Source organism: Polyodon spathula, chromosome 1 (assembly GCF_017654505.1).
Source record: "Polyodon spathula isolate WHYD16114869_AA chromosome 1, ASM1765450v1, whole genome shotgun sequence".
In the NCBI taxonomy this organism is placed as follows: Eukaryota; Metazoa; Chordata; class Actinopteri; order Acipenseriformes; family Polyodontidae; genus Polyodon; species Polyodon spathula.
In genome coordinates, this window is record NC_054534.1 from 19,126,909 (window position 1) to 19,153,860 (window position 26,952).

Here is a 26,952-nt window from a genome sequence, read left to right on the forward strand (position 1 = left end):
TTCTCCTCCCTCCCTTATACTTATCTGAATTCTATAATCATTCAACATCAAGGGTTAAAAAAAGGTTTAAAAAAAGAGAAATACAGAGATCTCTCTCTCTCTCTCTCTCTCTCTCTCTCTCTCTCTCTCTCTATATATATATATATATATACATATATACATACACACATACACATACACACATACATACATACATAAATACAGCTCTGGAAAAAAATTAAGAGACCACTGCAAAATTATCAGTTTTTCTGGTTTTACTATTTATGGGTATGTGTTTGGGTAAAATGAACATTTTTGTTTTATTCTATAAACTACTGACAACATTTCTCCCATTCCAAATAAAAATATGGTCATTTAGAGCATTTATTTGCAGAAAATGACAACTGGTTAAAATAACAAAAAAGATGCAGTGTTGTCAGACCTCGAATAATGCAAAGAAAATAAGTTCATATTCATTTTTAAACAACACAATACTAATGTTTTAACTTAGGAAGAGTTCAGAAATCAATATTTGGTGGAATAACCCTGATTTTCAAGCACAGATTTCATGCGTCTTGGCATGCTCTCCACCAGTCTTTCACATTGATGTTGGGTGACTTTATGCCACTCCTGGCACAAAAATTCAAGCAGCTCGGCTTTGTTTGATGGCTTGTGACCATCCATCTTCCTCTTGATCACATTCCAGAGGTTTTCAATGGGGTTCAGGTCTGGAGATTGGGCTGGCCATGACAGGGTCTTGATCTGGTGGTCCTCCATCCACACCTTGATTGACCTGGCTGTGTGGCATGGAGCATTGTCCTGCTGGAAAAACCAATCCTCAGAGATGGGGAACATTGTCAGAGCAGAAGGAAGCAAGTTTTCTTCCAGGACAACCTTGTACTTGGCTTGATTCATGCCAAAGCTGCCCGATTCCAGCCTTGCTGAAGCACCCCCAGATCATCACCGATCCTCCACCACATTTCACAGTGGGTGCGAGACACTGTGGCTTGTAGGCCTCTCCAGGTCTCCGTCTAACCATCAGACGGCCAAGTGTTGGGCAATGCTGAAAACTGGGCTCATCTGGGGGTGCTTCAGCAAGGCTGGAATCAGGCAGATTTGTCTTTGTGAAGGGCGCATGAATCAAGCCAAGTACAAGGTTGTCCTTCTGCTCTGACAATGTTCCCCAACTCTCAAAATTAGTGAAATGGTTTCAGCCTGTGTGTATTCAAAGTGGTTTAACTTGTAGATAATTTCCCTCAGGTATATAAAGTCTTTCAAGCTGCAACTCACATAGTGATCCATCAAAGCAACCATGAAGACCAAGGAGCTTTCAAAACAAGTCAAACAAGAAATAAAGTGGTAGAGAGGCAGAGTAGGAGAAAGGTACAAGAAAATTTCAAAGATGCTGATTATCTCGCTCAGCACAGTGAAGTCCATCATTAAGAAGTGGAAGATGCATCATACCACCCAGACACTACCCAGATCAGGTCGCCCTCCCAAACTGAGCAGCCGGGCAAGCAGGAAACTGGTTCAGGATGTCACTCTGAATCCAACAATGACCTTGAGAGATCTGCAAAGTTCTGTGTCTGAGAGGTTAGTCAGTGTTCACCCATCAACAATAAGCCGGTCCCTACACAAAGCTGGCCTGTATGGACAGGTGGCAAGAAAAAAGCCATTACTCAAAAAGTCTCATCTTAAAGTACGTATGGAGTTTGTGAAAAAGCATGTAGATGATACTGCAGATAAAGTGAAAAAAGTTTTTGTGGTCAGACAAGGCAAAAATTGAACTTTTCAGTCTAAATTCCAAGTGTTACGTCTGGCGCAAGCCCAACAGTGCACCCAGTCAGCACCATCACAACTGTCAAGCATGGTGGTGGCATCATCATGTTATGGGGATGCTTCTCTTCAGCAGGGACTGGGAAGGGGAGAATGGATGGTGCAAAGTAAAGGTGAATCCTTGAGGAAAACCTGTTTGAGTCAGCCTGGACTCTGAAACTAGGGAGGAAATTGTTATTTCAGCAGGACAATGACCTGAACCACAAAGTCAAAGCTACACTGGAGTGGTTGAACAAGAAGAGAATTAAATGTTTTTGAGTGGCCCAGTCAAAGTCCTGACTTGAATGCAATCAAACATTTATGACAAGACTTGAAGATTGCAATCCATCGACGATCCCCAACAAACTTATGATAACTGGAGCAATTTTCCTCTGAAGAATGGGCAAAAATTTCGCCATCCTACTGTGCAAAGCTAGTAGAGACCTATCCAAAAAGACTTAAAGCAGTAACTGCTGCAAAATGTGCTTCTACCAAGTACTGACTTAAGGGGCTGAATACTTATACAACCAGAAAATTTCAGTTTGCACATTTTCTTTTAAAGTTTTGCTGATATTTAACCTCCCCCTCCTATAACAGTGTTACGTTTAACCACTACAGCTTTGAATAAAAAAAGTTTGTTGGGTAGTAAGTGTTATTTCCTAATTGCTTATGCCTCAAAAGTATAGAAAATGGCTATTATTCCCCACAAACTTTGCTTTTGTGACCAGGACAGTGATATTTCAAAATATCACTATTTCCAATGGGAAAATGGGCAAATGTGTGTCTTTTCGTTCACATAAAGTCAGAAAAAAACAACATATGAATCCAAATTAACATGTATTTATACTAAAGTAATACAAAAATGACTACAAAAGATTTAAAAGTGAGTAGTTTTTCGAGATTTACGATTATACTGTATGTTGTTTTTATCTGACTTTATGTGAACGAAAAGACACACATTTGCCCGTTTTCCCATTGGAAATAGTGATATTTTGAAATATCACTGTCCTGGTCACAAAAGCAAAGTTTGTGGGGAATAGCCATTTTCTATACTTTTGAGGCATAAGCAATTAGGAAATAACACTTACTACCCAGGAACAAAAATTGTGTTACATAGTGTTATTTGTAATTCAACAAAATATGACGTTATTGGTGGGGGGGTGAATACTTCTGCAAACCACTGTGTGTGTCTGTATATGTATGCATAAGTGTATATAGCTAGATAAATAGATAGATAGAGCTAGATAGATAGAGATATAAAATTTGTAGAGCTCTGTGAAATTATTTTAATTTTTCATTTTATTTTTCACAAATTTCATTTTATTACAGAGGCACATTAATAAAATAACAAAAAACAGACATATATCAACATATATCATGGTTTAACTATTATTTTGTTTTAACATTTTAACATAAAACAGACAGAAAAATGTAGTTACCAAAATCTATCATTAACGGCAGTAATGGTAATGTAGTCTCCCACTCTTTAACTGCCTATTTACAGTAAATACAATAAGGCAATTTATATATATACACACACTGCTCTACTATTGTGGGGCTGTCATAATAATTGCACATACAGCAATCTACCCATTAAAAAAAAAACGAAAGGAATTGCATTTCAATCCCGTTGCACTGAAGCAGCATACAACACACTTGGGGTTTCCAAGTATTTTAACACGAAGCAAAGCAGATTCATTCATTCAAATCCATTCAAAACCAAAACAACAAACACCTCTTACATCAGAGTTTTAATTCCCAAATGACTCGCTCCAAATTATACATCTGCGCAATTGCTAGTCAGAGCTTCGTTTTCCCTTCAGACCGTGTAACGGCTGAGTCTTGACAACTACGATTAAATATGTGCAAAGCATTTTTTCTACAAACCTCCCAATTAAAAAATGTCATTCTATGATTGCTTTATAATTATGTTTCATTTTATTTCATTTCATACGTTACATTTCGTTTAATTTCGTGCTATTTTGTATTTGCGAAAAACTCGGGGCTCTAAATATTTGTATAAAATGTTTATTTATTTTTGTACAGATGAGAAGAGACATGTAATAACAATACAATTAATTATAAGTCACCTGAATATCGTAAATTACATTTCTTAAAATGGATATAAACGGTTCGGGATATTTACGTATTACAATACATTGGCAGAATATCAACATAAACAAATTCCAACGATGCATAATTTTGTGAAAGGGTTCTGTTCCGTAACCCTGAGAAGATGTGTCAGACCCACTGTAAGCAAAGGCGCTTGAAAAACAGATTGAATAAAAAAAAAGTTAATTTCCAATGTACATTCTTTAAAAACAACTTTCTAACTTATGTCCCTGTTAGTTTTCTGGAAACCCCTTCAACAGAACAGTCCAAGAAAAACAGTTGTGCTTTCTTTATCCCTCTTGTTTTTAGTTTAATTTCCATCAACTTGATGTGCTTTGCAAATCAAACCACTGGAATAAGAGCAAACAGGATCATGAGGAGGTGTGAGATCAATCTGCAAGTGTTTCAAATGTGGCACAGGTTGCAAAAATATGTTTGAGTTTTCAGGGCCAGGTCTGAATGCGGAAAGAGACATAATTTCCTTCTGATCTTCAGATCAGTTACCCCAACTACCTTACAGGTCAGGGTTAAGGTGCAGTGAGTTTGTATGTCAAAGCAGTCCATCACTATTATTTATAACAATATGGTAGAGGAGAGAGAATACAAATAATCTTAACAAAAACTTCTTTATCAGATAAACAGCTGTTTTTACACATAGCCAATCCTCTGCAACATATTTCAGCAAAACCTTTCAATTCTCATCCAACAAAAAGAGCCCTCTGACCCAAAGCATGCTAGAACAAGACTCAAGCCTTTATGTCTCACCAGTATGACTTGCTTTGAAGTTCCAGGGATTGCAGAGTTCTGAACTCCTGAGTCACAGAACCAAGTTTGAAAAAAAAAAAAACAACCAGACAGATGCAATTCCATATGCAACTACAACAAGTCAACTTGCTAAATGAAGAAGCCTAACTTCCAATAATAAATACTCTATTTGCTTGAGTAAAAGTTGACCTTGTGTAAGTCGCCCCCCGTCGGCCCCAATTGTGAGGGTGAGATTTGGGTATAACTAACTTTTTTCCTAAATATATGTATTAGATATCCTGACGGCGTTTGAATGGCAGATTTGCATAATCCAGAATAACCAGTAGCTCACAGTCACACATTTTCACGGGGCATTTTAAAAACCAAAACAAATAATGGCAGACGGCACCTCGCTCGTCCTGCCAAACAATAAGGGCTTTTCGGCATCATATATAAAATACAACAATAATAATAATAATAATAATAATAATAATAATAATACCAAATTGCGCATTACAACAGAGTACATTATTTTTTGCTGTTTTTTTGTATAAACTTGTGGCAAAGTGCCCGCCCCTGTGTGTATTTTCTGTTACATGTTGTGTATTAATGTTGGTGTATAGTCATTGGTACATGGGATATAAACGGGTCTGTGTAACACGAGTGTTTAAAATGTATATTTGTATTTTGTCGCGAGGATTGCAAAGCACTTCACGTGCAAGTAAAATGTAATAATATGTGAGCACGGGGAATTGCACTTTATTAATTCACGTGCAGTTGTACCGCGACTCCAACTGAATGATTGATTCGCAATCCAGTCTCGGTACAGCTGCATAAAAGCTGCATGTAATTGCACTCAGGGTTGTGTGTTCGGTGAGTGGAGAACAGGATTGGAGACGGAGGTAAAAATAATAAGAATAACAGTAATCGTTAAAAAATAGAAGCTCATCGTGTTTGTTTGTTTAAGCGTTAGTCCGTTTTGTTTGTCTGTTTATTTTGGCTTCACGTGCCGTGTCCTGTGTTTTTGTTTGTTACAACCGTTTATTTTCTGTCTGTCTGTCTGTGCACTATTAAATACTGAGCAAGACCATTCGCTCAGCTCCACCAAACTCCACCTCTCTCTTTGTTTATTTCCAGGTTCCTGTTTCTGGTCTGACGTCCCCCACTCCGGCTGTCTTTGTGACAAACCTACATAGAATTATTTTAGTATACAACCCCTACTTCCTTCCTAGCCCACATGGAAGTATGCATTTCAATGGAATTTGGGGGGGTGGTGTGGTCTGGCTGTAATTCAGTGAAAATGCATCTGTGTTTTACATGACGGCTCCTGGATGTAAACAAACCTGGAATTCATTTTTTTTATATATATACAGACAACGTCACAGAATCGTTTGTGCCACACCTTGAGATGTTTGCGTTTTGATTTGAGAGAAATTAGAATAATTTGCTCTGGCAACGAGGCCAGCAACGATTTGCCCACAAAAATAGAGGTGCTGCTCTTTCCCACAGAAGCACTCTGCTGCAGGGTCATGCAACAGAAAAAGTAACGTTATTATTATTATGCCCCTCCATAGTGTTCATGCTGCCGTCAGTCATCACAATCAGTAAATATAGGCTTTTACTATAAATTATAGATCGGTTCATATGTTTGCTTGTGTATTAGTCGACCCCCCCCCCCAACTTCAGTGTTTTGGGGTTTAAATTTCTCGACTTATCCTCAAGCAAATATGGTAGATTCATATGTGGATGTTCACAATTTCATTTCCATATTTCCACCAGACCTGGGGTCAGTGTAAATATCATTGTAGTTCAACCTTGGCACACATGCGTAATTATAATTTTACCATAAATTGATCGATTACAGTTAAATTATGCATGTGTCATTTGATCATTATTCTTGTATTTTCAAGCACTTTTGGTGTCCCCATTTGTAAAAAAAATTACAGTAAGTGTATCTATTTGTACCTGTAATCATTATTTAGTTACTTAGAATAAATGCTGTAAACATCTCCATGTGTGTAGTTGTTTATGTTACCTCTTAGCATAATTGTAATTACAGAGGGATGGAGTAAAGAGTGTGGACTTTGTGTCCTTGCAATGAGTTTGAATCCGGCAAGAGACCCAAACAACTGATGCAGACAGATACGCAGACAATAAAAGCATAAACAGTTCCCCAGGTGGATGAAGGCTTGAGAAGGAGAATCTGATTCTAAAGCTCATTGTTTTCTCTGAGAAAAGAAATCTCTATATATTCTGACCCTTTTGTTAAGTCTGCTCCAAGAACAGGCAGTTTAGAGAAACTGGGAACTTTGCTTGGGATAGGGGGCGGCAACTTATTGCTGCAGATGTGGACTCACTGTGTTTGCTAGCTCCAGGTAGCTCCCGCCAATGGGAGTGCTCAGGTTGCTGGTCTGAGTCATTAGCTTCTGCAGAGCTGCCTGCTGCTCCAGCTGAAGGTTCGGCTGGTTCTGCAGGTCAGGGCTCTGAAGGTCACGAGCTCCCGAGTCATACTCCCAACTTTCACGGGCTCCTGACAAGGAGCCTGCAAAATATAGGAAACATACCACATGTGAATATAACTACAATGCAATGAGACAAAATAATGTGAAAGAGGGCCTAGACACTTGGTCAGTAAGCCCAAGTTTTCATTTTCCATATATGTTACTTTGTTGTTGTAAGTGCAAAACTAAATGTAAATGGTCTAGTTTTCCAACAACAATCCTTTAGATTTTAGATTTTTCTACAGTATCTCAGCTTAACAACCTATGTTAAAGTTATAGAAAGTTATTGAAAGTGATGAAGCATAGCAAAAGTCTTTTGCAAGAACACTAATGGTGGTCTTAATTCTACCAATTTGCTTTTGATCCCCCAAGATAACCAAAGGTCAGGCATAATTATTTGCATCTCTGAAATAAGGTCAAAGATCCAGGTATGTAAACAACAGAGTAGACTGGCAAACTGTAAACATTTTAATAATGTAAAGCAACTAGTATACCAGACAACAACCATGATTGATTTCCTATTATAAAGGCTGTGAAAGCAAGAAAACTAAAAGATACTAAGAAGCAAGGCAAGTGTTTTTTGCGTGAATACTCTCAGTTATTCGCTACAGAGGGTTCCATATTTCCTGCATATGCCAACTTCAAGAAACAGCATGGGTTTGAGGGTTACAGGTAAATTTTAAGCTATGAAAATGGACACGCAATTTAAACCTGGAAGCATCCATTTTATCACTTCACTGGGTGGATGCTCACCAAAATCAATGTAAATCCAAACAAGATTATATTGACAGTATTCTCTAGGCAAGCTGACAATTTTATATTTTGGTCAGCACTTTCTTGTACAGATGCTTTTGAAATCAAGGTTTACATTGTGTGGCACGACCAGTAGAATCCAGACTTTAAGGATTCAGTCCCTGTCGGTTGAATGTACAATGCTGCTCCCGATGTGGTGACTTTGTTCCAGTAAGGGAGAAACAGACATGCAGCATTTCTAAAAGCAGTGGATTTAAGTGCTGTACACTGCTAGAAGCTTTACAGATGATCACTTGTACTGCTGTAAACAGCCATAGACAAGTTTGAGCGTGATGGAATCTTTGTACTGTACGAAAAAATCTAATCTTAAAATATATACAGTACCGAGAAAAAGTTTGTGAACCCCTTAGGATTTTCACATATTTCAAACCTAAAATGTTATTAGATCTTAATCCAAGTCCTAATAATAGATAAAGATAAGCTGATTAAACAAATGACACAAAAACATATCCACAAATGATTCAACATTCAATATCTATGTGTGAAAAAGTAAGTGAACCTTGAGCAGCAATGACTTCAACTAAACGTTTCTAGTAACTATTGGTCAGTCTCTCACATCGTTTTTGAGTTTTTTTGGCCCATTCCTCCTTATAGAACTGCTTCAACTCTGTGACATTTGAGGGCTTCCTTGCATGGACAGCTTGCTTCAGGTCCTGCCACAACATTTCGATGGGGTTCAGGTCTGGACTTTGACTAGGCCATTCTAAAACGCGGAATTTCTTCTTCTGCAGCCATTTTTTTGTAGATCTGCTTATATGTTTAGGATCATTGTCTTGCTGTATGACCCACTTTCGGTTCAGTTTCAGCTCATGGACAGATGGCCTGACATTCTCCTTTAGAATCTTCTGATACAATGCAGAATTCATGGTTGTGTCAATGAGGGGAAGCCGTCCAGGTCCTGAGGCAGTAAAGCAGCTCAAAACCATCACACTCCTACCAACATGCTTGACGGCTGGGATGAGGTTCTTCTGTTCGAACGCAGTGTTTGGTTTCACCAAATATAACTTTTCTCATTGAGGCCAGCAAGTTCTACCTTTGACTCGTCTGTCCAGAGAACATTGTTCCAGAAGTCTTGTGGATCATCTATGTGCTCTTTGGCGAACTTCAGACAGGCAGCAATGTTTTTGTTAGACAGCAGAGGTTACCTCCTGGCTATCCTTTCATGAACACCATTCTTGTTCAGTCTTTTTCTGATAGCTGAGTCATGAACACTCACACTAACCAAGATGAAAGTGGCCTGCAGATCTTTGGATGTTACTCTTTGTGACTTCCTTGATGATTTTCCAGTCTGTTCTTGGAGAGATTTTGGTAGGACGACCGCTCCTGGGTAGAGTGACTGTGGTCCTGAACTTTCTCCATTTGTAGATTATCTGTCTGACAGTGGAGCCCCAAATCCTTTGAAATGGTTTTATAAACCTTTCTAGACTGATGAGCATCCATAACTGTTTTTCTGAGGCCCTCAGAGATTTCTTTTGATCATGGCATAGCGTGTTTCCGCACACCTGTATGGTGAAGACCACAGTCAAAGTTTCTGATCTTTATATATGGTGGGGCCTCCCAAACTCACCCCTGAAGAGCTACCTAATTATTTAAAAACACCTGATTCTAATTATCCTCTTCATTGAGCTGATAAACCAGGGTTCACTTACTTTTTCACATTTACTCATTGCTTGTTTAATTCATACATCATTTTGTTTCAAAAGACATGGAACTGATTAATATGAACCCTATTGGATATTTAAGAAAAGACTGGTTTTGATTCAAGAACGCTATCATGGTAAAACTATGAAATTTCAATAATTATCATCGGGGTTCACAAATCTTTGACTGGTACTGTATATATTTATATATTTTTACATTTTATATATATATATATATATATATATATATATATATATACACACACACAATTTGTTTTTCAAAGGCCCATAAATACATAAACTAGGATAGGTACACACATCTGAATTGTGTTCCCCTCTAACTTTCTTGGTAGCCCACTCATGGTTTCATTTTCAGGGTCTACTGTTATCTGCTCTGGTTCACTTACGGTCATTAAAGATGAATGGGTGTGCAACAGTCTTAAATCACAAAAGAATGACATTAATTGGGGAATTTAGATTCCCAACCCCTCCCCCCTATTGAGAGACCACTGATGAAGGTAAACAAAACAGTACTGGGCACACTGGTTGATTTTTCTGTTAAAAAAACAGAATGCCACCTGTGCAGTTGTGGATAATTATAGGATCAATATGCACTGCTAAACATTGTTTGCTTGCTTTTTGGTTCAGTGCATATGAAATCAATCTTGTAAATTCAGTACATTTTGCCTAAGGCATATTAATGTGATAAACCATTATTTCTGCCTCTCAACCCCAGGAACTTACTTCCAATGCTGGCAATAATCTAGACATATGCATGTTTGTTGTTTAGCACAGGAATGAAAACAGGTATCTAGCAATCACGCACCTAATTATTTGTTTCAATTGTAAAGTTGTGCGCAACAGTAATGGACAGAAAGGGTCAAAAGAACAATGAGCACTAAGATGTTCAAGCCAACAAAAACAAAACCTAGTGTATATACACACTGGCCAGGCAGCAGTATCAGCATTTTCAAAACAACCAAGTCGAGCATTAAGCTTTCACTTATTTCAGGACATTTTAAACATCAACAGGACATCAACCATCACTCTTCACAAGAAAAAGAAAAAAGAAAGAAAAACAAAAGTTGCGTCTTAAAATGGGAGCTTGTCTGGCACTTAGTACGAGTAAACATACCCATAAATCAGAAGATCTTTGTTCAAAAACAAATACTGAAAGGGACCGTGTTTACCATCGAATAATGTGTTGAAATCAGCCACTAGTGTTAAAAAAAAAAAAAAAAAAAAAAAGGTGCCATGTTAACAGTAGTGAGGATTGAAGCTTCCATCTGAAGAGCTTGTGCAGAACTCAAAAATAACCTCCTGAAGTTTTGTGCTTTTTAAATGACTTAGCCCCTTTATTCATTCCAGATGGATGCTATATAGAAATCTCTCTATGTTAACCAACAGGTATGTGTTGACGCTTGACAACATTTAAAAAATAAGCTTGCCATGAAAGAGGTCAACAAATCACAAGCCAAGGATATATTTATAAATACCTGTTTTATCTTAACAGCAAGCAGCTTCAAATTGTATTCACCACAGCCTTTTAATGATGCTTACAATGTTGTTAGCGGTCTGGGTTTTGTCTGATGCAATATTAAGTAATCATCGCTTTTCTCTAGAACTGCCTGTGCTTGTCTTTGAGCTTGTCTGGAAAATTCTACCTCCCTAGAAATGAACATATTTTTTCATTCTATTCAAATCATGTAACAAAATTGCCTAGCTCACTCTCTCTAAATGCTGTGTAGGTTGGGCCAGCAGAGTTGAATGGTCACATTATCAAATGATTTGAACAGAATGAGGAAGCCTGTTCAATATTAGCCACTCAAAACTGTGAATTTGTTTTACCGATTCAACACTTCTCCTTGTTTATCCCTTACGAATTCTCCAGACAGAGCATGTTCAAAGCAAGTTCGAAGCCAGATAAAGTAACAGTGAAAAACTGCAGCATTAAGAATCCATAACCACTCTCAATGCTAGCAAAAAAACCAAGGGTCAGGTTGAACAAATAAATAGTTACATTAAAAGCTACCTGCTCTTTAAAATTCTGTGGCGCTTCAAATTTGCTGCTTTTTAATTATTGAACTGGGACAACTGCACTTCAAAACAAGGAGGCATACACATGCCTGCTATTGGTACCAACAGGGTTAAAAACAACATTCAAATGTTTAAGAAATGTAATAAATATGCAACACTGTGCCAATGCAGGCCACTTTATCAACAGCACATAGGTTATGTGGTTTTGTTCCCTTTCCCTCAGGTCCAAAAAAGGGCAAAGCTCCAGTAAGAGAGCAGCACTGGATTTTCCTTGGGGCCAAAATGTTTTACTTTTTTTTTTTTTTTTTTTTTTTATGAGTGTGGCGGAGATTCCCGTCCCTTTATGTTTATAAGTGTTTTATGTTGTATGTAGTGTGTTTAATGTTGGTGTTTTTGTATAAAATACACAGGATATAAATATGGGTTGCGAGCACAAGTGTTTAAAATGTAAATTTGTATTTAGGCACGAGGATTGCACAGCACTTCACGTGTAAGTAAAACAATATGTGAGCACGGGGAATTGCACTTTTATTAATTCACGTGCAGTTGTACCGAGACTCCAATTGAATGATTGATTAGCAATCGAGTCTTGGTACAGCTGCATAAAAGCTGCAAGTTTTCACTCACTCAGGGTTGTGTGTTTGTGAGTGGAGAACGGGTGAGAGAGAGGAGTTTTTTGGGGTTTTGAGATAACAATTGCTACAGCGTGCTGGAAGTGCCAGCACGGTACTTGTTTGTCTGTTCGACCACTGTCTTGTTTAGTGTTGTCCGTTTTGTTTACCTTTTTATTTTGGCCTCAAGTGCTTTGTCCTGTTTTGTGTGCTTTGTTTAGATCTTTTTGTTTGGTATTATTATAAAACTCTGGACGCCGCAGCGTCACAGATTCACCGCCATTCATCAGTGTTTGGGGTCTATTTCTGGTATGACGTCACCCCTGCAAAGCCATCCTGATCACACTGAGCTACCACCTTTGCAAATGTTTTCTGATGTGCAAAATACTGTAAGCAAGTTACTGTTCTGTAACATGGCTACACTGCAGGTCCAGAGAACAAGGATGCACTTCGTATAAATTACAAAAGAAACTGGTCAAGTATTGCAGAACCTGCACTGTGCCCTGCAAAAGATGACCTACCTCCATTGAAATAATTTCCTTAATAAAAATAGGAACCAAGTCCTGAACCTAACATTGTACACATTTTTATCTATATTGGAGCAACAATTCTAGTAGCACTACTTTGAGAAAGCTGAAAACAGATGATGGGCCTAGGTTTCCATTTCAAAGATTTACTTCAAACACAAGAGAAACTTGGTAAATGAACAAATGTTTATCCATATCTAATTATCAATACTTCTATTATGAGAATTCTGCAAACAGAGCTTGTCTGGTAATTCGCAACTTTGCCATGAAAGTCAAAAGGTATTACACAATCCATGAAGGTCGTCTACAGTACTTTATCCTTGTGCCAAAGATCTCCATGAACTATATCCAAGAAGGAAGCAGTACATTAAGAATATTAAGCCATTATGACTAGAAAATACTATCACATCACCTGCAAGCCATTCCTCATTACATTTGTTAGCAGTTCCTTTCCAGGAGACTGTTGTCATCAGGACTGGTAAACTATTGTTATTATAACTGTAAAGAGTTAAATCACAGTCCAAGGACAGATGAGTGATTCTGGATAAACAATGCAGGATTCCGGTCCTGCAGCATTACAGTTTCTTTCTACACAGCTGAAGGGCTTCTGTTCAAAACATCCCGATTTTTTTTTTTTTTTTTAAATCATTAAAACCTTGTATGTACATAAAAAAATAAATAAAAACACAACATGTATTATCTTATTTGCGGAAATACTTTAATATTTTCTACTTTTTATGTTGCTATTTATATCATAAATGTACCTTGAAACTGTCCCTTTTTATAAAATTAATTTTCAAAAGTTCATTTTTTTGCAGAATTACATTTGTAATTACTACGTTCTTAGCTAAAAATTGGGAGAGTTAGTACTGTAGGTTCAAAGGCCATGTTTTTATTTTTTTACTGTACATGATTTTTACATTCATTCTAAATGGATGTCTTTCCAATTGCTCAAACATAGTGTTCAGGTGCTTTGACTATGGGTTCAAGAAGTGTCTTTATATTTAGTAAACAGCAGCACCATCTACAGAACTGCTCTGTGCTGCCAGAAAACTTGATCCAAAGAGGCAGATTATTATTTCTATAAAGACTAGCTGATCAAGCCCAAGTTACATGCATCTGCTGTATGGCAGCCAGCTAGAAAATGATGAGAACTCAAGTGAAAGCACCTTCACACAGTCTTATCAAAACATTACATACATATACAAGTGTGTGTGTGTGTGTGTGTGTGTGTGTGTGTGTGTGTGTATATATATATATATATATATATATATATATATATATATATATATATATATATATATATATATATATATATATATACACACACACACTTAAATGTAACTGCTCTCAACCAGACACCTCCTCTCAACCGCGCTTGGGAAGCGAAGCCGTCAGCAAACTTCCATAACGCCACTCCCTGTAACTACATCTCTCTTCTCTGAATGGACAGCTAAATCAAGGTCCCTGCTATCATTGGTTCTTTCAAGTCTTCATTAAAAGAAAATGATTGTTATGATTATGAGCTTGAGTGATTCCACCTATCGCTCTCTTTTTTTTTTTTTTTTATGTTTATATAAAACCTTGAAAAAGCTAATGATAGCGCTAGCAGGAATAGACTTTTTAGTGAACTGGAACCCTCCGGCCTTGAGTAAAATATGGGGACTGGTATTTAATTATGGTCAGCGATAATAAGCTCAGTTACCCAGAGATCAATGACAGATCTCAGAGACCTTGAGACTCAATAGAAAATCAGGAGGTTAACACTAGTAGCCCCCCTCCCCGCCGACGGTCATTTTGATGGTTTTTGGTTTTAAAATGTAATTCTCCAGTCGTGTAACATATATGGGGCTGCGCGTTTACCAGTCCGCAATGTGTTTATCTGTAATCAGATTGGTCTCTACTCTCAGATGGCACAGAAGTATTCTGTGAAAGCTGGCTCCCGACGGTGGTTTGTTCGGATGTTTTACAATGTATTGGACCTAGCAGCCATCAACTCCTGGGTACTTTACAAAGAATGCACAGAAAAGAATTTAGAGAAGAATACATTTTACAGTTAGCACAGGAACTTTGCAAGTAGCATTAGGAACAGAGGGAGACTGCCAAGCGTGTACCCACAGCTGAAGCTGATAACCCCGTTGAAAGCTGCAAGAGACACCAGTGCCAGGTTAGCAAGTGCAATAAAAATAAAACTTCAGACAGCTGTGCCCTGTGCAGAAAGGCTGCATGGAGAAGAGCATTGTCTGTGTTGATTGTGAACAGCCTTAGACTCAAGGTTAAGGAATACCCTTTTGTCGAAAAAGAAAAATAAATTAGACTTTTTCTTGTGCTGTGCGCGTCTATAAAATGATTTTTTTTTCTAAGTTTATCTATGTTGCTCAGTTGCTTTTGCTCATCTGATAATAAATCGATTGCTGTTGAAAAGTAATATGTAACAGTATTTAAATGTTTTAAAATTTACCTGTAAACAATTGTGTTACTATATATGTTAATTTTTTTATTATATATATATATATATATATATATATATATATATATATATATATATATATATATATATATATATATATATATATATATATTACACACACACACACACATACATACAGTTCTTGTTGCCTGCCACATACATATAGTCTAGAAAACCAAGGTGTCTTTATAGAAATGAGCCAGCCCCTCTTGTGATTTGCCACTTTGCAAACAAGTTTCCTTTAGTTTGCTGGCAATACACTGCTGTGCACTAGATGGCGCTGGTACATACTAATATGAAGACACATCTGATCAGTCCTACATAACATATATTCCTAAACTCCTTGTAAAAACACCTTAACTAAAAAAAGACAAACATAGTAAGAATAAGACCAATTCATGTCAAAGGAATTTCCACATCCGTATTCATCTATTTTTCACTCACCTAAACTGTTTTCACTGCTGTCTGGCCAGGAGGCAATGCGATCCCTTAACTTTTTCTTTTTACAGGAGTCATCAGATTTGACTGAAAGCTCCCCTTCCTCCTTCCTGATTTCACCGACGAGCTGCATGCGACACCTTGTGAAATCCTTGAAGGAAATTTTGCCCTGTTCATCGGCTCCCAGCTGATGCATAATCTCAGCCACAGACCCCTCCATGTTCAGCTGGCGACAGACCATAAGCAGATCGTTCCTGGTAAGGGGCAAACATACAATTTCACTACATCAATGCAATCAGGATAAAGATGCCACATCAATGAGGTGTGCTGTTCATTAATACAAATCCTGTAGAACGTCTCGTTATTTAAGTTTCACAGACTTGAAAATGAGAAGGTGACCTGAAATATCAAAGGGTTCGACATTAAGCATGGCCCGGTGGCCCGGGCCGAAGAGAGAGCAGTTTGGCCGGTACTTATGAAGCACCACAGGCCCGATTGGGCCGGTTACATTTAACTAGTATAAAATTATATATCTTCCGTTTCATGAATCCAGGAAAACGGGCCAGTGTGTCAAAAAGCTGAAAATTAATTTACAAACCATTTGTTAAAAACATAACTACGAACTAATCCTAACTTTCCCGCCGCACGTCATAATTGTTGTACAGTCAGAATCTGAGACTGCATACCGAACTGCTGTGTTGGTACTCGTTCCCGCGGCAGATCGTTTACAAATCGGGTTTTCTACAACTAAGAAACCAATAAGCCAAAAGGAAAGCGCTGAAATCAATAAATCATCAAGAATGTAATTATGAAAAAAAATAATGACGAACATTTACAGTGGAGGCTTCATTATGACAGAAAAAAAGTAACGTTTTGCCTTGTTTGGCGTCAGTTTCCCAGACTTGCAGATAAAACAGCAGCTTTATTTGTTTTGAATTCAACATTTCGTTTAAATTATATCCATTCTCACAGTAAGTCTAACTTTTTGACTTGGGATCCGATGTGTTCAGATCAAAAATGCCATTCGGAATCTTTCCAGGACTCGCTGGTATCACTCAGCAAGACTGGCACTGACTTGGGAGAGGCTCTAAAGGATTGTTATTATTTTATATTATGAATATTGTTTTAATATTATTTATTATTATTATTAGAATTATGGATGGGAATTTCGAATAGTTTCCTATTTGAATACACAGGGTGCAACCTTTTTGTGTATTCGATTACCCGAACTCTGGTCTCTTACTCTAACATGAGTAAAAGGCAAATGCGTTTAGTACAAGCAGACAGCGTAACAGTGTAAGCTGGTAAAGTTTAGCCGGTTTCACAAAGTGTACAAACAATGTCCAAGACGAGATTTCTTCACTCTGTACCCTATTTCCTTAGGCATAAGTTTTTTCTTTTGTTTGCTGAATTAAAATACACCAAACTCAATGAGCAGCAACGTCACAGCGTGTATCTCTTCCAATTAAAGCAACAGTAGCATAATATTGCGCAAACCACCAAATAATAATTATTTGCTGTAGTATATTCAGAATAACCTATCATATAGCAACCTAAATATTCCACGTCTGTTTGATTCTAACAAATAATATTTATAACATAATCTTAGTGCAAATATTATAACCTGGCAAATAGAAAATACATTCCAACATTACAATAGTTTAATAACATTACTAATTACAACTAGCCATCGAGTACTGACATCAGATGAATCAAAGTCAAGTTACTTTGTTTATTCAATAACCTGTAAATAATTCAAAACAAGGATATCAGGTTATACTTTCAATGGTCAGTGTAAATGTTGCCGTTACTGCATCCATTCACAGAAAGTCAAGGGTAGATGTTTTAAATTGAACTACAGTCCAGAGTTAAAAAAGAACTCCTTTCCAACTCCAAGTATCTTGCATTTTCTTATAAGAAGTTACCACACACAGTTAGAAACATACTGAAAATAAAAAAAACATCATCAAAAATATATAAATATATTGGGCCAGATAAAATTGCATCCAGGCCAGTAAAAACACTAGCTCAGTGGCCCAAGGGGCCATTAGTTAAAAATCAAAACATAAAGCCCTGAATAAATGCGGGGGTTACTTATCAAGTTAAAGGTCCATTAATTACTAGTTATTTTTCCCCTGCATCCATTGCAAATGTATACATTGCAATTAGGCAGTTTTAAAAGATGTCAGGAGTCTGCCTACTACTGATCAAACATTCACTAAAAACATCAAAACGTTACTTACATGGTCTAGAAATATACTTCCTCATCACAAGAACAGTATAGAGCCCAAGGGTGAGATAAATGAAAATATGAAAATAAGGTATATCAGATTGACACGGACAATTACAATTTTAAAAGATGTGGCATTTTAATCCCCCAGAAAGAGGTACGTTTTCTTTATATTCCTGAATGCCAAGTAATCTGCGGTGTTCTTTGAGCTCATCTGTATATCACTAATGTTGTGACAATGCTGTGTTTCCAGACAAGGGTGTCTGATCCCAGGCAATGGACTAAGGAGCTGGATCAGACAAGGAAATTAAATGATTGTACCAGCGCTCCAGGTAAGGTAAAGAATACGCATAGCAATTTTGCTGCATGGCTCGAGTTAGCATGTTATCAAGGTTCTTGTACGCTGTCGGTTCCTGGCGTCTCAGTAATCGATTGTGAATATATACTGCATGCGGTAGCTAGAGAATGGATTGTACAAATGCCAGGACAGCTAATTGTAGCCTGCCTGGGAATTGCTTGTTAGCAAAACACTTTATGCAACAATTCATAAAAATAAAGAACCACAAATCACATAGTACAGTGACATGCAATGATTAAGATGTCTGTATTGAGCATTAGGGTCCTACTAGTACCACAGAAGCAACAAGGAAAGATATACGAGAAAGTAGTTAACTTGATTTTTATTCCTGATCAATATTGTAAATAAATGTTCAAGCGACTGCAAAATTTGGCTGGGACCATGTAGAAAATGTGTACCATCAGGAAATGTTTAGTTCAAGTTAGTTTTAAAGGAGAATTGACTGTATAAAAGTACTGCACACATGCATTATGTATGTACAGTACAAACACTTCCACAGTATCCCCATCACCAGCGATAAGCAGGGTTGTATAGTATAGTTTCTCTTTTGCTAAATCGGTTTTATATGCTGTAAGAAACAAGTAGTTTATGCTCACAGTAAAAGTATACATAATTTAAATGCCCTGTAACACTAAATCACCCAATAAGCAAAGGCATGATTAGGCCTACCTCATCACTTGCTCTGCCAAGAACCCAAACAAGAAAACTAAAAACACCGCTCGCTGCTGCACTCAAACTTGCTTTAACAAAACATCAAGTGGATTAGTTTAAAAACTGTGAGCAGCCACAACTTCTTACAGTTGAAAATTACTATAAATTCCTCACTTCTATGAGTGGAAAAGGCCAGATTTTAAAACTAACTATATGAAAATACAACACAATATCATTTTTGTAATGCTTTATTTAACATTAACCTTTTCATGAAGAAACTGTTTAAATTTGAAACAGAGGAAGGATATCTAGCAATACTAAAAAGCCTGCTTAACTGAAAGAGAGCAAATTAAGGATGTTGCGTTTGCATGTTTCAAGGTAAACAGAGCAAAGAGCTTCCAATAGCTTCCAGGGTCTGGCAAGGGTGATATTCAATAATACAAAAGTCTGTACTGTAGACCACACAGACAGTTCAACAAGATGGGAAGCACATATTACTTTACTTAATGTTGTGCTTAAACACAAAGCACAGATTCCAAGCACAGCATTCATCACCAGAAGAATGGCTTAAAGTTAAAACAGACTCATTAATCTTAAGTCTGTTAATTAGCACCCCAGTGTAGAAACAGTCCCGAATTACTTCAGTAGACTTTGACTAGTTGATTTGAAAGGCATACAGGCCATGTCTTTTGATGTTACAGCTACAATAATTAGGGACAGAAAAAAGTGGGGTTTTGTGAACAAAAACACAAGATGTCCAGGGTCATAACATAAGAGGAATGTTATCTCAGAATGGGGTATGTACGCAGGAGAAAGAATGGAAACGTGAAAGTGTAAGGTCTGTCTCCTTGATATGGCCTGAGGTTAACAACATGGCAGTGAAACGGTTCATTATTGCTGGACAACACTTGTTAATGGAAATTGACAGAGATAGCAGAATACAACATGAAGACAGTATCAAAGTGTACCCTCTCTGTACAGCATTCAGGATATAGAGACTGACTTCAGTTCATATAAAATATGAAGTTAATTCAGCTAGTTTTTTTCTTCTCTTAAGAACAAGCCAAGCAATGTGTAAATATTTAGCTTGCACATACATAACCAATTCCATGTTTTCCAAGTTTTTCTTGCATCCCTTAAAAAAAAAACATGTTAATATAGCATTGCTGTGCTTTTTTATTATTTTTAAAGCTCACATATTGTAATTGCAACATAACGTTAAATTGATAATGTGTGCCATTTCGTCCATATTTAATAAGTTTTGATTTCCTATTATGTGGTGTATGCATAATTCTCCATTTCTGTTTCTCTCATTATTTACCATGCTTACGAACTCATTTTTTGAACCACAACCACAGGGGGCTGCTTCAGAAAAAATATGAATTTCTGCATTGAGGTTTTAGACTGGCTACAAGGGGTGTGCAACTGTCATTTGTTTCCTCTCAGAATAAATAACTACAATGCCTGTTCTTCCTACACACCAAAAAAAAAAGTTTTTGCAACACAAAACAGATATCCATCTGACCTTTAACCTGTGACTGTCATTAATCCCATAATGTCGCTCTGAAATGGTTTATTGCATATAAACGTTTGGGCTATTATTTGCCAGTGGATTTTTTTTTTCATAGAAACATACATACATTATATATATATATATATATATATATATATATATATATATATATATATATATATATATATATATATATATATACACACACACACACACACACAGAGTGCAGAGAAAAAGTTTGTGAACCCCAATGATAATTATGGAAATTCCATAGTTTTACCATGATAGCCTTCTTGAATCAAAACCAGTCTTTTCTTAAATATCCAATAGGGTTTATATTAACCAATGCCATGTCTTTTGAAACAAAATGTGTATGAATGTGTAACATGTATGAATTAGACAAACAGTGAGTAATTAAGATTCAGGGTATGTGAAAAAGTAAGTTAGCCCCTGGTTTTATCAGCTCCATTAAGGGGATAATTAGAATCAGGTGTTTAAATAATTAGGTAGATCTTCAGTGGTGAGATTGGGAGGCTCCACCCTATATAAAGATCAGAAACTTTGTGAGTTTGGTCTTCACCATACAGGTGTGTGGAAACACATCATGCCACAATGAAAAGAAATCTCTGAGAACATCAGAAAAACAGTTATTGATGCTCATCAGTCTAGAAAGGGTTACAAAACCATTTCTAAGGATTTATGGCTCCACCAATGCATTGTCAGACAGATAGTCTACAAATGGAGAAAGTTCAAGACCACAGTCACTCTACCCAGGAGCGATCGTCCTACCAGAATCTCTCCAAGAACAAAACTGGAAAATCATCAAGGAAGTCACAAAGAACCCCAGAGGAACATCCAAGGATCTGCAGGCCACTCCTGCCTTGGCAAATGTAGGCGTTCATGTCTGAACTATCAGAAAAAGACTGAACAGGAATGGTGTTCATAGAAGGATAGCCAGTAGGAAACCATTGCTCTCTAAAAAGAACATTGCTGCCCATCTGAAGTTTGCCAATGAACACATAGATGATCCACAAGACTTCTGGAACAATGTTCTCTGGACAGACAAGTCAAAGTTAGAACTTTTTGGCCTCAATGAGAAATGTTATGTTTGGCAAAAACCAAACACTGCGTTCAAACAGAAGAACCTCATCCCAACTGTCAAGCATGGTGGTTGGATTGTGATGGTTAGGGGCTGCTTTGCTGCCTCAGGACCTGGGCGGCTTCCCATCATTGACACAACCATGAACTCTGCATTGTATCAGAAGATTCTAGAGAAGAATTTTAGGCCATCCATCCGTGAGCTGAAGCTGAACCAAAAGTTGGTCATGCATCAAGACAATGATCCTAAACATACAAGCAGATCTACAAAAGAATGGCTGCAGAAGAAATAATTCTGCATTTTAGAATGGCTTAGTCAAAGTCCGGATCTAAACCCCATTGAAATGTTGTGACAAGACCTGAAGCGAGCTTCCATGCAAGGAAGCCCTCAAATGTCACCGAGTTGAAGCAGTTCTGTAAGGAGGAATGAGCCAAAATTCCTCAAAACCGATGCAAGTGACTGACCAACAGTTACAGGAAACGCTTAGTTGAAGTCATTGCTGTTCAAGGAGTGCCACTATTTACTGAATCTAAAAGTTCACATACTTTTTCACACCTGATATTGAATGATCAATCATGTGTGGATAAATAAATGTTGAAAAAGTATCATGTTTTTGTGTCATTTGTTTAATCAGGTTATCTTTATCTATTATTAGGACATAGATTAAGCTCTAATAACATTTTAGGTTTGAAATATGTGAAAATCCTAAGGGGTTCACAAACCTTTTCTCTGCATTGTGTGTGTGTGTGTGTGTGTGTGTGTGTGTGTGTGTGTGTGTGTAATATTTATATAATATAGACACACACACACACACACACACACACACACACACACACACACACAAATATTTTCAGACCCTTCCTATGGTGTCCAATGTTGTGAAATTACAAAATGATGCATAAACATTTTTTTAAACTCAATATTTTATTCAAAACTTGAATGCTCAAACTGAAAACTTCTAAGGGTAAGATAAGTTAGATAAATAAGATAGATAATTTTATTGAATTTATTTTTTAACCTGCTCAAATTTGTGGTACATGAAAACTGACATTAGTATCCATCAGGCTTGTACTAGTTGTATCATTTATACTTGAAACTACCTTTGCAACATTGTCAGCAAAAATGTGGGGGCTAGTCTCCCCTCTCGGTGTCTTTAGAGCAATATACTCAAGCGTGCAAGAGTAAATTACATGCAAGAAACATGTTTGAGCTAATAAAAATGAACTGGAAACGGTGACGACTACAGACTGAAAACTGTGTTTTCTAAACTTTAAACTTACTTCCAAGAAAAAGTCGCAGAAAAGTTTGTTAGGAAATCCATTCACTCCACTCCACTCCATTTCACTTCTATTCCCTTCCCTTCCCTTTCCTTCCCTGGCCCTGCTTCGCCCTCCAAATGTTACCTGCTGATGTATCCGTCTCCGTCCCCGTCACAAGTATGGAAGAGCCGCCTCATCCTCTCCTCCTCGCCGTTGCTGGATGTGTCACTGCTGCCGCTGCTCACACTCACCTCCACCGCAGCCGCCGCCATAATGTCCCCCAGTGGCGAGCTTCTCTTTTCCGCCCTCACGATCTTGTTAAGTGTCCGATCTCAACGAAAGCACAGCAGAAACATTCAATCGCTATCCGTCTTTGGGGCTCAGGCACCGCGCACCATGCAAACAACACTACCAGCTGCGTGCGCACATTCCAATCCAGGCACGCTGTCTGACCACGAGAGGGATAGCTAGGGTGTACGATCTGGATCATTGTGTTGGAAATAAAAATAACGGAGTCTGGTGTAAGAAATATTAAACATTAAATATCTGGTGTCTTCTAAGAAATATTAAACATTAAATAATGTAGATACAAACAGCTCATGGATTTGTTTATTTACTTTGCAGTAATGCAACTGCTGCTTTATGCTGTTCCATATTTAGATTGTGTATATAAATAGTATTTCATGTTCTGCTATGTGATTTTTCTGTTGAATTGTTCCTAATTACATTTTTTAATTAAAAACAAAAAAGTCCCCAGCAAAATAATTAGTATCAGAAAGTGTTTTTTTTTGTTGTTGTTGTTGTTGTTGATGAAATGTGTATGTGAAAAAAAAAAATGATGGTAGATCCCCTTTTTTAAAATTTTCAATCCTGTGGAGTAATTCCTGGTGTGCCCATGCTGTGTCACAAAATGTTTAATTCAAAGACCCATAGTTCGTCTGGTGTGTGTGTGTTGAGGGCTATTATATTTTTGGGTATATTTATAAATGTACTTATAAATTTATAAGTATATAGATATGCACAACAAGAAGTAATATATTACAATTGAACACATCTTTTCCAATGTCAGTTTTCAATATATTTTGTGTGTAGCATATATTGTAATCAATATATTTTACAATAACTCTTTTGTAAAGGGCATTATTTTTTTGTTTAGTGTAATTATATGTTCTTCCCACTAAAAATTGCCAGAGGAAACAAAATAAAATGAAATAAAAAAAAATAAATAAAAATAAAAAAAATACCACTATGAACATTGAGGGAGCTGTTAGTCATCATTACCAGCATCCACATGTGAAAATGGAAATTGGACACACTGCGCAGGCAGAAGGACAGATGCCTCCATATGCTTGCAGATCCTGATTAACAATCAAATCAAGTTTCTTCACAGTTGCATAGGAGCTTCTCCAGGTTTGTGTAAAAAGTAATGGTACTGTACAGACTGAGAGACAGACAGCCTTCATGCTTACAGGTTATAATTCATAGCTTGGGCGAAAATAGGTCCTTAGCAGGTTTCATCACAAATGAACAAGAGTCCTTTATTTCTGTGCTGGAGCCTTAGCCGGGGTGGGGGCTGCAACGGTTTTCAGGAATAAATGAAAATGAACAAACATTTCATGAATTAAAACCATACGCAGAGTATAACCGCAACTAAACACTGCGTGCTGTACAAGTGGCAGTTTTTTCCACTGTGCACATGCTTCTTTTGCGCCACTGTCTGTGGATGTATAAATGACAATGCTCTTAAACCAGTAGGCCTTATTATTAATTTTTTCATTTTTTTTAATCAATGGAGATACTTATGAAATGATTTTACTACCTGAAACTTGTCATATTTGTTTGCATATCAAAATGGTTTTGTTATTCAGCTGAATAACTACTCCATTGAAGTTGCTACACAATTGTATGAATTACGCCGTAAGTAGATTAGAGGTGTAGCTTACAGTGCAGTTAATATGAATGTAGGACAAGGTGTAAAACATGTTCAAAGCACTCAAAATATTGAATTAGTCTTCATAAAGAGATGATCAGGTAACTGATTCTGACTGCTGAAATTACTTCAAAGGGGTTTAATTGACAGCAGGACTAACCAGCTACTGTATTTAGATCGAAAAGTATGGGTCAGATGTAGCCTGGAGGCTGTGACTGGCTTGGACGTTGAAGTAATGTAGATTCTCCAGTAACAATGAAATGCAGGAACGGAATCTCTGAAGAGCAAATAACTTTTAACTGGAATATGTCTGGCAGCTTTGTTGCATTGCAACTTTTATTAAAAGCCTACCCCTTCTTTGTGTGCACTCTTCAACTGGTGTAGAATGCATCACACAATATCAATTGTTTTCTGATTGAAATATATCAATGTACTCCAATATACTGCTCTGTAGATCATATGGGTTAAATATGAACCCTCTTGTGTTTTCTGGATTGACCTGGACCTAGCCTGCATACAAAAACAGCTAGATGAGAGGGAACGTATTTAGGAACTACATTTGTTTTTCATTCTAAGTCATTTGTTTACCTTTGCATTTTATGCTGTATTACATGGTCTCCAATAAATGGGCCAAAATATTACATCATGGAATGCCTAATAGGTTTTTTTAAATTATCTTTTAAGAATTTGGTTTATTGACACATACATTATGTTATATTCTGTAAAACATTCTGTTGTTTATTTTGGAAGCTTTTTATAGGATTCCAAAGAAAGCCCAAGGAAGTGTTATAGGGTGGCAAAGTGGCTTGGTTTGGCTGTGGCCTGGCTACTGCTGAATTTTGTTACTGCCTTCAACTCATTCATTCAGCATCATACCACTTAGTCATGCTAACACTTCAAGTTAATTAACCATGTGATATGGGCTTCAACAGTGTCATTATGGACATTTTATTTTATATTTTGACATTGTGTTCACATGGCTTATTCTGTGCCAGTACCAGCTTTTTACCAGTCCTGGATATTGACTGCTCTGGATTCCTCTTTTCTGAGTCTTCATTAGAAGAATATATATACACACTACATTTCATCGTTGGCTTCATTTATGGAGTTCAGCTTTTTTGTCCTTTTCAAAATTATCCAAAGACACTGATACAGCTAATTAGAGTCTATCTATTACACATATAAACTAATTTTATAGCTGCTATACTGCAATACAATTACAGTACTAGTACAAAAAAATGTAAAATGAATACATTAAAATTTCACTCTTGCATAAAATAAAATATTTTTGACCTCAAGCATTTTATGTGTATATAATGATTTTATAATAAATATGCACATATAATAATTTACTTCAAGGCAGATGTAATTAACCAAGGAATGCTACACAACAAATGGTAATACATGTCGAATATTCTGTGGTTTTCTGGGAATCAAAAGAAAATGAATACCATCAAGGGGTTTTGTAACATTATGAAGCTTGACTGATGAATAAAATGTCAGGTTAACACCCAAAGGCAAATTTCCTTGTAAAAGCAATGAAAAACAGTAACATTTTTTGAATGATTTGCCTTTGTTGGCCATTGAACTTGGAACATATTACACCACTATGCTTTTTGTATACTGATTATCCTTCTGCTGTACTGCAACCTGTGTCACCAAGAAGAAACAATATAAAATAATTCAAACAAAAGAAGTTGTATTTCCTTTGGGGAGAATGTAATGCAGTTTATTTGCTTTATACCCTCCCCACCCCTACTCCCTATCAAATAAGACACTGTGGGACTGATATAAGGATACTTGCAAAGTGATGTGCAGCTGTAAAACACCTATATTGATGCCAAAAATGTGTTTGGAGGGAGTAAACTGGGACTTTAGCGGTCACTAAAAATGCTGTGCATGTACAGAAAGTATTTCACCTGGCGTTCTGCACCCGCTATCAAATTAGCACTTTGTCATCATTAAGCCACTTAAATGATATTGAAATGTATTCAAATGAAGAAAAGAGCATGGAATTGGGCGGGGATCTGGAATACTAAGTAGGCACAAACATTATAATGAGATGTAAGGATTTTGCCTTGCACTTGGGCAATTGCTGACACTCCATAAACTTTGCACTTCCTCTGACAAGGTGCAAATAATTATATAAGCAGGTAATTAAGAGCTGTATAAAACCACACCCCTTCATTCAGTGACCTCAGAGGCTCACTGTTCCGGATCATTGT

General features: G+C 37.1%; 1 protein-coding gene across 2 annotated transcripts in view; it reads right to left on the reverse strand.

The window, feature by feature from the left end:
* Positions 1 to 23,198, reverse strand: part of LOC121315149 (colorectal mutant cancer protein-like) — a 146,689-nt gene extending 123,491 nt beyond the window's left edge. For both annotated transcript variants that reach the window (XM_041249131.1, XM_041249121.1), the window contains exons 1-3: positions 22,942 to 23,198; positions 15,694 to 15,941; positions 7,008 to 7,192 (exon numbers count right to left, since the gene is read on the reverse strand). In XM_041249131.1, the coding sequence (XP_041105065.1) occupies positions 7,008 to 7,192; positions 15,694 to 15,941; positions 22,942 to 23,069 (561 nt within the window). In that variant the 5' untranslated portion in view covers positions 23,070 to 23,198. The remainder of the gene's footprint in view (positions 1 to 7,007; positions 7,193 to 15,693; positions 15,942 to 22,941) is intronic.
* Positions 23,199 to 26,952: the final 3,754 nt, after the last annotated feature.